Here is a 12,705-nt window from a genome sequence, read left to right as displayed (position 1 = left end):
TCCCGTCTCCTCCTGGCAGTACAGCGAGGTCTCTTCAAGCTTCGAGTTTTCGTAACCAACCGCAGCGGCGTTCAGTTTCCCCTCCATCGACGTGAAAAAGAGAAAAAAAAAAGCCACTTCCTTACTTTGTAACAATTTTGTACTCCGGGGAGAAGTACTCAGTAGGCCTACGAGTTAACTTCAACCGCCGTGACACTCCACAGTTGCTTAACGCAGCACTTTTTTTTTTTTCTCATCAGCCTGGCAGTTTTGTATTGGAATGACTGACAACATACAGCCATCAGCTTCATGTTTGTACCTTGTATGTGTCTGGAAGACTACAAGAGTTTCCCATAAGTTGGAGTTTTCACAGGTTTTTTTGCTCGCCTTAGACTGACTTTCAGTTAGGCTTTTGCGTTTGATGACGAGATGAATAAATGAATAAAAATGAATGAATTCTATATGAGGTAATAGCATATCCTAAAGACATGACTCCTAACCTCCTTGTCAGTTAGCATGAATAACCCATATCACCTGTGAGAAGCATTTGGCATCTCCCTTGGGTCACTTTAGAATTCTGTGGGTGGTGCAGGTGTACTTTGTACACTGCCCCCAACTCAACCGTATCATCTTTAATAATGAATAATGATGCCTGTGGTCTTGTCGGGTTTATTTGTCAGACTGGAAGCAGAATCTGGATTATTTTGCGAGAAGAGTGATATGAGGCAGATATGAGGTTATAATGGGTGGCAGATGCGCTGGCCTGCACCGGGCCCGCAGAGCAAGTAAGGTGTTTGTTTGTACAAGCTGATTTCCCAGACTAAACGGGCTCTGTGTCCTACCAGCTGCTTTGGATCTAGACAGTCAGTTTGGAGCGGGAAGGGAAGGGCCCTCAGATCCACCTGGCAAAACAAGATGGGACCTCGGCGTGACAGAGAGGATAACATCTCTGCTAGCAAAGCGAGCTGCTTACTGAGATGACACATCTGAACGGCCCGCACGCACGCCTGCTCTGTCTTCAGACTGGGCTCAGAGAGAAATACAGGATCTTACAAAGTCATAGGTTGTTCTTATGCGCACATCAGGTGGTCGCAATGATAGCACTCTGGCCTCACAAATCCCACCTCAATCTGCATCAGTACTCATGTAGGCATTTGGTTTACATTAAACCGGGCCCCAATGCGTCGCTGTTTTTGCTGTCATGCGCTGTTGGCCACAGCCAGACGCCATCAATTCAGCGTCTTCGGGTCTGAAAGAAGCTGTAAATCACATTAGTTACTCAGGTAAACAACCTCAGCAACTACACCCCAGAGAACATTTGATTTCACGAGCAAAGGCGCGCTGCTGAAGAAAAAAAAATAAAACACAGGAAAAAGTGTTCAGATGTAAATTTTAATGACCGGTTGAGTCGCGGCACAGGTGCGTCGAAGCAGAGGTCGCTTGCAAAAGAGGAAGAGGACGGGGAGACGAGTGTTTGAATGAGTTCTGTGTGTTCTAACAGGTTTCTGCATCTCCGGGAAACCTTGCTGGTCTTGTTGGCCAGCAGGCTGCTGCCTTCTGGGAATACTGAGGAAATGTCCTCATTTTCTGTTTTTAGAGGCCCGATTCTGTTCATGTGCAGGTGCAGGTCAAGAAAATAATTCTCACTCAAAAAAAAAAGAATACAATTTGTGTCTTTTTCAAGCCTGTTGAGTTGTTTTGTGCTAATAAGAGCTAAATGTTTTTAGGAATTTTAGGGATTTCGTGTTCTGGTTTCTGGTGAAAACAGTGCTTTTATAGTGTGGAGGAAAGGTTGAGACATTATGGACTTAGCATGCATTTATTACAGCAATAAGACAGACTTGCAGTCTTTGGCTTAGAGCCTGTGTTTATAGAAAAACAGTAGGCAAAAATCCATCATATGAAAATTGGGCCATAGTATTATGTTGCAAAAGAGCAGAATGAGTCGGTTTAGAGAGGGTAATTGAAGTAATGAGCCATTCTGGCTTCTTCCCTTTGATTTCCTGATATAGATGATTCACAGCAGTCGAGGTAAACTTCCCTCAGTGAGAGAATTATTGCCTCCTTGTCGTTCCTTAAAAGCCATGGGGATAACATGGCTGCAGATCGTGGTATCTCCTTTATCACCTGCCTGTTACAGCTGAAGCCACTTCATAAATAAAGCCATTGCACTCCAGATCCAGGGTGGGAGGAATTGGGGGGGGGCACATACACACATAAACAGGCTGACATTCACACTGCGGGCAGGTACTCAGGCTGCTGTCGCTGGGGAGCTTTAACCCTGAAACCCTGACCAGCTTAGTTCAGAGGCGAGAGGCTTTATGGGACATCGGGGAGCTGCTTGCAAGGAGTAAATAGAATCTCCAACAGTATCTGTCCCAATCTCAGATTAAGCCACCAAATCTCAGCAGTTTTTCTCTCTGACAGAGATGTGTACATATGTTTCTGCAACATGCTTTCAACACGCACGTGAAAATCAGCCCATACAGAAAACGGTGTCTGCGAGTGGGTCCCAGTGCAGCTAGGGGTTTATGCTGACACTAAAGAATGTGTTCATCTATGAGTGAAGGGCCTCTCTCTGCCTGTCTGTTACCTGCTTCCCTGCTTTACCGACAGACCGACTTACTGACTGATTGACTGACTGAATGAAGTGCAGTGCAGCGGAGATCTGACAGGGATCTCGACGTGATCCGATGCAGCTCCCAAAGGACCCCGAGCTAAAGCTTTCCCTGAGCGTGCTGGCAAAACAGTGCTCCACTGAGCAGAGCCAACTTGCAGGGTGGCCCAGCTTTTTAGTCAAGCTTTCGCTGAAAAACTCCCAAGAACTGATGTCTTTTGTCAAAATGTACTCCCAAAAACAGAATTTCTATTATTTTGTGGGGCTTCTGGGGTCACCGGAGGTTTTTCTGGGTAAGTTAACTAAATGTTGCCAGGAGCCAGGAGGCTAATGATTCAAAGGCGAGCAAAAGTTAGCAAGCTGTTTGGAGTGGATGGCCTTTTCTTCGAATCTGTGGAAAGAGTGAGGTTAAATCTGTGCCACTCTCTCCTTGTTTTCTGGTACCCTGTCCTGGAGGCCGTGTGGTAGAAAGTTAAAGATGGAGGAACATAATTTATAAGGCAAGCGAAAGGAGTTCATGAGCTGATGTTGCTTGGGAAAGAAAAAGCATGATAGGGAGTAACAAATCACCATAGGAGGGAAAAAAGAGTTCAGAAAAGAGTGGAAATTTGGGGAGGTTAAAGTAGGGTATGTGCAAGCTTGAAAAATAAGAAATTTAATTGGAAGAAAATATGATTTTGAATGAAAAGTGTGAGATCTAAATATTTATGTCTCTGCCTCCCTGTTAGCTCAGACGGTATACTTGAACCGGTCATTGATGGTGTTCATAATTTTTACATATGTGTTTGTAACACATCCAGGAGCAGCTGAGGTTTCACACAGCTGTGAAAGCCACGTCTTACGTGCAGACTGATTGAATTCCAGTCTGCACGTAAGTGTTTTTTGATCTAGCAGGCTTGATCCTTGTGCACCAAAGCAGCGCCACACACACACACGCACGCACGCACTCACTCTCACACGTGCAGACGCGAGCACACGCATCCCATTATACGACATCAGGCGGGCTCAAAGTGGATCATTATTTACTAAACAGGTTGCCTAACAAGAAAAGACGGATTCCCCTGCAGGCTTGTATAAAAACCCTGGAAGCATGGCGGTGGAGCAATATCCATCATAATTGATGTGTTGCAAAGCAGATTACACACATTAGCGCACACTGTTCTAGCTATGACAGCTCCAACTGAACATGACAAATTCCATAATATGGAAAAGAAAGGTAAAAAAGCTATTTTTTTTTTTACTCTCTCTGGGTATTAAAAAAAAACCCGGCACAGCAACTAACAAAGAACCATTTGCATGTGGCAGGAGTAAATGTGTGTTTGTGTGCTCAAATGTTAGCGCGTGAGCATCCGTGTCTAACTGCACCTCCTCCGTGCTCTCATCTCTCCTTAATTACATTCTATTTGTTCCACTTGGGGCGGAGGGGTCCTGTAAACTGTTTGGCACAGCTCTCCCCCCTGCTCAGAGACAAGACTTCATTCAGCACAGCTAATCCCAGCGTAGCACTAGCTACATGGGATGATGCGTTTGAGGCCAGCTGACAGCTGCAGCATTATTTACTGCACGCGGCACAACAGATAAGCCCATTGAAACGGCAGCCGGCAGTTCATTGTGGGGAAGTGTTAAATGCGTATGTGGCCGGCTAATCAGTGGGCCGGATGCTAGAGGAATAAATAAACCTCCGAGGGGAAAGAGGGGCGGCTCGGCGCGCTCACTCCCTCCTCTCTTACTTGCCCGCTCGCTCTCCTCTCACACTTCTAATCAACTCAACAGCATTAGGGCAAATCTGCAAGCAGAATTCCTATTTCTGTACGAGTGCTATTAAATTAGAAAAAGGCTGCAAATAATGTGTCACTGATTTGCACTTATCAATATTATTATTATTATTATTATTTGATTCTGTTTGTGGTTCATTCGCTTGAAAACCTGCATATTTTCTCCTCTTTTTTTCCATCATCTTTCCCAGCAATTTAATGAAAATATTCTCACCATGATAATTTTATTAGAAATTACCATTTTTATTAAGTAAGAGGCTAAAAAGTCATATCACAGTCATACCTTCTGTTCTGCTGTAGATGCTAAGTAATTGGATGTAATTAAAAGAGAGCCTGGAATGACTTACAGTTGTTTTTATACATTAATAAAAAAAAAAAGGGTTTTATTTAGAATTTATTGTCCTTACACATCCTAAAGATATCCTTTCATTTTGTTTGATGGCATAAAAAATATCATTTTATTTCCCTTTGATTAAAGCTAACATATTAAAGTATTTTGCTCAGCACTAATTGGCAAATTCATTTTAATTGTAAAAGAAGGCCGAAGCTCAACACTGTGTGTGTGTGTGTGTGTGTGTGTGTATGTGTGTGTGTGTGTGTGTGTGTGTGTGAGACCGAGCTGTTTCGGAGCCGTGTCGTTAGCCGCACACTCACTCCTGACGACCCACTAATTAACACCCCATGTTAATCACTCTCAACCCAGCCAATAACCAGTGACATGCCATCATGCAGATCACTTTATCATACCGCAGCACAGCAGCACATCCGAGCTGGGCGATATCCCCCCCAACCCCACCCCTCGATCCTCGCTGTTTTTGTTGTACGAAAATCTCCGTCGGTATTTTGACTTCTTTCACAGGACGAGAGAAAAAATATTTCATCTGCGTTACCAATCCAGTGAGTTGCCATTTAACGTGGAAAGTGAAACGGATATATTATAAACACTTCAACAGTGACAAAAAAACATGTCGTCCCCACCTTTCAATCAATCCTTTTTGTTTCCGCACATTCATTTATGTCACCATAGCGAGTGCCACATGCATTAGATCTGATCCATTAGCTTGATCCCACTTCACATAGACTGGTTTAAGTGCATGCTGGCTAAAATATCTTCTCAGTGAATCTGCCATTCTGGATGAAATAATAATTTTGATATAAGTTAAGCTGATTTGCCTAAGCTACCGAGTAATTAACTGAATTTAATCATTTCATTTCAATTCATTTCCATTACCTGAATTATTTTTCCCAGTCTCTCCTGTCTTTTGTAATGTCTGCTTTAAGCGTGCTGTTGTTTGCTACCGGAGACCGGCGTCCGAACTCTGTTACAACACTGACCTCTAGTGTCGGTTCGCCCCAGCTGTGGCTTGCTGTGTGAGGTTTTTTTTTTCCCTTTTTTTAAATGTGACATTTTAGCAGGCACATTGGTAGTCCTATCTAAGGTAATGAATCCGCTTTGGCCAAACTGCCTCGAAGCTTTAGCCTCCAAACGCCTGCAGCGGGGATTGCCCACGATAGGGTAAAGGTAGATTAGGAGCCAGTGTAATGAGAGGCAAAGCATCTCTTTAGCTTACCCTTTGTCTTTGCCTCCATCCACCGAGCCTTCGAGGAGAAGGAGAGACTTACTTCTTTAGCCAGTGGCATCCACACAAGCTTTAGCTTTATTTTTCATCATCCTTTGCTCCTCTCCTCCCTGCCAACTTCCTCCTATTTTCCCATCTCTACCTACTTTTTTTTCCCTCCCGTATTTTCTACATCCTGAGCTGTGCTGACACTTACTCATGCCAAAGCAGTCTCACGTCCTCGAAAGGGGATTGTCAGATCTTCTAGAATATGGAAAAAACACAGTCGCTTGCCAGCCACACTGGTGTGCGGCACTTGGGTAATAGGCATAATAGGGTCATGCCTGCATTTAATAAACAATTACCCATCTATAATAGATGAGTCCAGCTCCTAAGGCCCAGTGCCTGGCCTGGGTTGGAGAGAGGGAAGAGAGAGAGCGGGAAGGTGAATGAATAATGCAGCGGAGTTGCCCATCAGAGCGCCCAAAACGCAGTGCCAATTATCTTCGACTGCTAATGATGATCATCTTGATGCTCTCCCCTTTTACACCCCCTAACACTGCCATGCCTAAATCTGACATTTACCCAGCTGCTCCCACACCTCACCTCACCCAACTTGCACAACACGAGCCAGGAGGCGCGTTAACCAGCATTTATTTTATTTTGGAGGGGCATCCAAAATGTATTTATTTTTCTTCCTGTTGGTGATCAGTGGTCATAGCTGCTCTTTGTGAATGTCAAATCAATCAGGGACTTCTCTTCAGCCGCTTCGCATTCAGTCCAAGGTCACCCAGATTACACAAGGTTAAAGTGTGCACGTGCAGGAAGACTTAGGGTGGTGGTGGTGTAGAGAGGAGGGGGGCTTGCAAGTTGGATTAGCATACAGCACTGGCAGAGCAAGGGAATTAAAGGCAGCACAGAGGTGCGATGGCCAAGCAAAATGGTCCCCGCTCGCTGCTGTATTTGAATAGAAAGCCTAAGATACGTGAAAACAGAGAGAGGAAGCGAGGAGAAGCTCCGTGGCCCCGAGGATCAGAGGGGGGAGGACCTGTGGTGCTCAACTCAGACTGCTAGTGAAGTCGATAGGGCCCCAGCAGACAGCTCCACTGTGGGCTCTGGGAAAAATACATAGCCATTTTGGCTCCCTCGGGGCCCCGAGTCTGTGGTAATAATGGGATCAGAGCCATGACCCTCCCAGGACACCGTACCGCTGTTGGATATTCTATTAGTTTTCTCTGCAGTGAAAAGAACTCCGTGCTCAGCTACTTTCCTCACTCCGGATCACATTTGTTTTACTTTTATGTCGGTTTTAACAGCGACTAATCGAATTACTTCAAGTTTCCAGGAAGAGACTTTATTAACAACAGAGTGCAGCGTTTCTTATGGCTGCCGTAAAAACCTCCTAGTATATAAACTGTGGATATCTTCTAATCATATCTAATGTTCTTTATGTATGCAAGGATATTGTAAGCTATTAACATATGCGGCAAAAAAAAAAAAGAAAGAAAAAGAAAGAAAGAAAGCCCCATAATTGTTCCTTTTTACCATTTAATCCCAGGCACTGGAAGATACAGCAGAGATCACATTAACATTTACATTTCTGAATCCCTCCACCTCCTTGATACAGTTCCAGCTTTCAGCCCCGGCATCTCATCTGCCTTTACATAATATCAGGGCGTATTAATGCTACATATGGCACTGTCTGTGCTGTGCCGATTTACATTTTTCCTAATGATGTGCTTTCATTTTTCCTCCTCTTATCCCCCGTGTCCTTCCCTTCACCTCCAGCCCACAGCCCACTGTGATTTAAAATGCATACAACTGTGCCGCTGTTTTTTACTGCGGAATAACAAAAAAAACACACACACACACAAAAAAAAGAGCGGGCCGAGACACCTTCGGTTGCCCCGGCTCCATCTGTTGCACATCTGGAAGTGGTGTGCGGCACCAATAATTGGAAGTCAATTTGTTTGAAGTTATGTATTTGGCATCTGGTGCGATTCATAAAAACTCTGGAAATCGCATTAATTTTATAGCATCTCGAGAAGGGCCTTTTTTAAAAAATTCAATTCTCTGTCTCTCCTGTTCCTTTGTTAATGCACGTGGGGGCCTCGGCGGTCCATTGACGTGGGAGTTTGTCGAGCGCTGGTCAGGGTGTGGTCCCTAATAAAATCAGCCCTTAGAGAATCATGGGAAGTATTACTCTGGCGCAATGGAGGAACACAGTCAATGGTATGAGCATTAAAATGTGATGCTCAGACTTTGGCGAAGTTTTATATATTTTTTTTTCACCTTTAACTTTGACCTTAGCTTCAGATCGCTTCTTATTTTCCTGAAGGGGGGAAAAAAACTTATGGGGGGGGGGGGGGGGGGGCAGGGTAGTTTGCCACATTTCCAGTAGATGGGTTGACTGATTGAGAAGCAGCATGGTGTTGTTTGTCACACAGCTCTGAGTCATGGCTGAAAATAGATATGACACTTGATGTTTGGTTCCTCACTGCCGGCTGTCATATTGTTATTCCCACTCAAATTTCACCTAATTTGTGCACAAGTCTTGTCACAGTCCAGATCCTGATGAGGGCTTTTACGTGGATTCCTCTCTCTCCGTCTCTCTCTCTCTTTTTTCCACCTTCTCTTCCACCTATGTGTGGCAACGAAGCTCAGTGATACACACCAGCTGCGCGTGCATTTGTGCGGTGAGTGTGTGTTTGTGTTTACACACGAGCACATTTGATTAGGCTTGTTTGTGTGCACGAGCGAGCGCGCGGCCCCCCGTGCACATGTCTCCGAGCTTGCCATGCCTCCAAAGTGAGTCACCTCAGCGGGAGGTGATTAAGAGTTGCCAATGGCAGGCTCGACAGGTGAGCGCATTGTAGCATGCTGGCAGCTCTGGCATCCGTGCAGGTGACAGCTTCTCCTGCTCGGCGGTGGCGTCAGTGTTGGTGGGTGGCAGGAGGTCTGACAACGTTGTTTTGGTGACAGAACGACTGCGCTGTGAGGTTCACGACATCGCTTGCCTTCTTTAGATTTGTCAGTTTATGCCGGGAAGTATATGGAGTACCCTGGACTTTAGCATATACTGCCAAGGCACAGTTCCATATGGGAAAGTAGTGTTTTCCAGCCATTGTTACACAGTAAAGGTTTTTTTTTAATTCTTCTTTTATTGGCTTTTCTTAAATAATCCACCACAAATGTTCCCTATTGGCACCACAGTCCTGCATTGAGTTTCTTTTCATTACTGCACAGTGTGATAACAACACACAGCCAGCTGCTGCCACCTGCTGTTGCAATCAGGATACAGCAGCAGCCTTTTCTTTTCTTTCCTCCTTTTTTTTTTTGCAGTCGTGGAAGTGAGGTAATTCACCGAAGGGGACCATGTTCCTCTGGGTGCTTGTACTATAACAGAAAGGAGGTGAAGTATTATTTTACTAGGTGCACTTTTTTTTTTCTTTGCAGATTCTGTAAGAAGCTAGAATCCCATCTGTTTCTCTACGACGGAAATTAGGTAAGGACTATAGCGAGTGAGACAAAGATTGAGAGAGTTGCGCAATTGGAAATACACCCAGATTTGTTTTACATGTTCAAGTTTAACTCCTCACACATGCAGCTAATGCCTCTAACATGCAGGCGGACGTGTTTTCTCCACCCGGCGCAGACACAAACCCTCCGAGTTTTTCAAACCTGGGCTTGATGAGCTGTGATATTCCTAATAAAAAGTCACTTGTTCTGATGTCACTGTTGCCTCATCCGACCACATTTCCTTTTGAAGCATGTGCACAACGGACCTTGAACTTTGCCTGTGATAGCTTTTTGATACGGAGGAAATGAATTAGTTAGGAAGTGTGGAAGTGTGTTTTGTCTATTGAGTGTGAATGTTTTGGTTTTGTTTTCTTTTTAATTGACACCTTATTAAAATGTTCTTGCTTCATATCCTTCCAATACTTTAACTACAACAGAGAGTGCTGTTTTGTTTTGTTTAGCACAACAGAAATCTGTATTTGCCTTCTATAACTGATTTGGAAAGTTACCCGTAAACATCACTAATCACTTTGTAGTTTGAAGTGGCTGCGCTCCAAACCAATTGATTGGATCTTCTCTTTATTTGCAGCTGAAGAGGAGATGCGAGTGGGATACGTTTCGATTTCAGTACACACTAATAAGACTCTGAAACATTAATTTGCAGAGGCTTTGATGAGAAATCCATTTGGGAAGTATTGGCGTGTTTGTTGTATTATTAATGCATGACCTCATGATTAGAAAACCGCTTGTTGATGTATGATTTTTGTCAATGACACAGCTACACTTTTTTTCCGTCAATATGAGATCAAAGAGTTTTTATTTCTGTGTCGCACAGAAAGTTTCTGCGGCTAACTTTGATACAGATTGTTTATAATCGTATTCCGAAGAGGACACCATCTCCACAACCTCTTACCTCAAAGGAAACTTTCTCGGCTCTCGGCTAACAGCTCTCAGAGCAACTCTTTATCCGTCGCCATTATTCATCCTCAAGGGCTCATCAGCTCACAGTGGGCTCATCAGAATTATTACTCCTCCTCCACTTGTCTTTATTATCTAATTTCCCTCCTCTCTCTTCCTTTCGGCCTCTCGTTGCCAATCAGCCACCTTGTAAGGCTCTTCGCCTTTCACTATGAATCTTTCCGGGCTTTTTTATTCACTCCTGTTGTCATCCAGAATGTGCTTTTCTTTTCGTTTTCTTCCTTTTTTTGCCAACTAGTCACTTTGTATCGAGTTTTTACCTGCAGGTTTGTGGGTGCTGAGTTAGAAGTAAAAGTTTTTGTAGCAAAGTGAGAAATGTGTTGCTTGGATGTGACAGATTGCTAACTGCAATTCCTGACGGTGGCTACAACAGGTGTGACACTCAGGAACAACTGTTTGAGGGAGGGTGCACCAATGAATCCAGCATGACAAGAAATAAGAAATACAAAAAAAAGGGGTTTATTACGTCGTTCCCACCCCTACAAAGAAGTTTTTAAAAAAAGGTGTTAGATAATAATATATATACTTTTTATGAATAAATGGATTAAAACATATAAATACACCAACATTTCAAACAAAAACATTTCAAAGACACTGATGAGGACGTGTTAGGCATTGGGGTGAGTACGTCAGTACTGGTCAAATAAGGCACATCAAATAATGCAACCATCTGCAACGTATTAACATGATCTTTTGTAAAGAATTAATGCTTTCATGAAAGGAAACACCTTTGGTATGTTTTTAGTGGTTATTTTGCATATGTTACAGTGTGTAGCCACCACAGTGTGTTTAAAAAAACAGTAGTCATTAACATTATGTACTTATAATTGTCTCCCTTTTTCTTATAAGTCTTTTTCAGCTGTGTCTGGGAGGCAGAGAATAGTTGAAACTGTCTGTAGTAAAGTTAAAAAAGAGCAGCCGGTCCGTGGTGTGCTCACAGGATGTTTCTGTTCCCGCTCAGCTTTGGCGAACGTCAGTGTTCTGTAGCTTCAACACTCAACTGATCGACAAGGACTACACGCTTAATGCACAGGTGGCACTTTAAAGGAGTGCTGTCAGCTGTCGTTTAAATTACTTTCAACCCTAGTAGGAGTCTTAAATGTATGCTCGGAGCCATCGCTCAGTCATTTAAAGGCCACGTGGATGCCCTTTACCGACAGGGATTATAGGTGATAAAGAGACTGAGGGCACCCTTATAGGTCATCACCCTCGGCAGAGCTGAAGCTGCTCCTGCGGCTGCTGTCCTTGGATGCAGCTCCGGGGGAGCCGGCCGAGAGGAGCGGATCGGTGCCAAACGGCGACAGCGGGTCATCCATCAGGATCTCATCCAGCTGGTGTTCCTCCTTAAGCGTGGTGGTGAAGAAGTCTGTGAAATGGGACAGCGGGTCGGAGAAGGTGGTGCAGGCGTCAGTGCCACTAATGTGATCCTGCGGCCCGCTGACGGTGGCGGTGGCTGGCACGCCAGATGCCGCAGCTATCCTCTGGAGGTAGTCGTTGTTGATGTCTTCTTGGTAGAGAGTTGGCTGCTGAGGTTGCTGGGCCTGGGGAGATGATTGCTGCTGCTGCTGTTGCTGCTGCTGCTGCTGCTGCTGCTGTTGTTGTTGTTGTTGTTGTTGTTTGAGTAGGTGGGAGGAAAGTTCGACCGTCCCCAAGGCTGTGGCCATGTTTGGTAGCCCGTGAGCTCGTGCTTGAATCTCAAGCTCCTGGAAAGCAAAGAAAAGAAACCTTTTAAAAAAATAATAGGTTTAGAAAATGTGTGCATGCATGGCGAGAGCAGGCATAGGTTCAAAGGTGCTGGGGCTGGAGGTGGGTTGCAAAGCAGTTTGCAGCTGTAGGTGAAGCTGCCAACTGGATGCACAGATGGATGTAAGCTGAGAGGTCAACTTTAAAAAAAAAAAAAAATAAGCTATGTGTAGTATCTGAAGAACCATCTAAAACTGTGTGAAATTCATCAGTTATGAGCTGACGTCTTTAACTGATATGGGAGTAGCTCTGACACAATCATAGTCACACCCTGGCTTCACCATCTCCTCCACATTCTGAGGTTGGATTGGGAGGTTCACTGCGTAATCTTCTCACACTTTTACAGAGTACATTATCTGCGCTTATCACCCATCAGTGACACCACAAAGCCCCGCTGTTGCATTAAGCCCTTTGTTTGCTGCCCTTTTGTCGGGGTTGGTTATTGTTTCACACGTACTTTTATCATCATTTGTGATTACACATACTTTTTTCTTTTTTTTTTTAGCATTCCCATCATTGAAATCTACTCTGGTTA

At 44.3% G+C, this 12,705-nt stretch overlaps 1 protein-coding gene across 5 annotated transcripts in view; it reads right to left on the bottom strand.

Moving 5' to 3' along the window:
* Nucleotides 1-8,949: 8,949 nt before the first annotated feature.
* The window catches only part of tfec (transcription factor EC), a 47,934-nt gene continuing 44,178 nt past the window's right edge, over nucleotides 8,950-12,705 (bottom strand). For 2 of the 5 annotated variants that reach the window (XM_085137824.1, XM_085137825.1), the window contains one exon: nucleotides 8,950-12,130. In XM_085137824.1, the coding sequence (XP_084993950.1) occupies nucleotides 11,621-12,130 (510 nt within the window). In that variant the 3' untranslated portion in view covers nucleotides 8,950-11,620. The remainder of the gene's footprint in view (nucleotides 12,131-12,705) is intronic. The other 3 variants (XM_085137827.1, XM_085137826.1, XM_085137829.1) reach the window with 3 other exon arrangements.

Source organism: Neolamprologus multifasciatus, chromosome 17 (assembly GCF_963576455.1).
Source record: "Neolamprologus multifasciatus chromosome 17, fNeoMul1.2, whole genome shotgun sequence".
Classification (NCBI taxonomy): Eukaryota; Metazoa; Chordata; class Actinopteri; order Cichliformes; family Cichlidae; genus Neolamprologus; species Neolamprologus multifasciatus.
The sequence above is the reverse complement of the archived record's forward strand: the minus strand, read 5'-3'. Positions and strand labels throughout refer to the sequence as shown.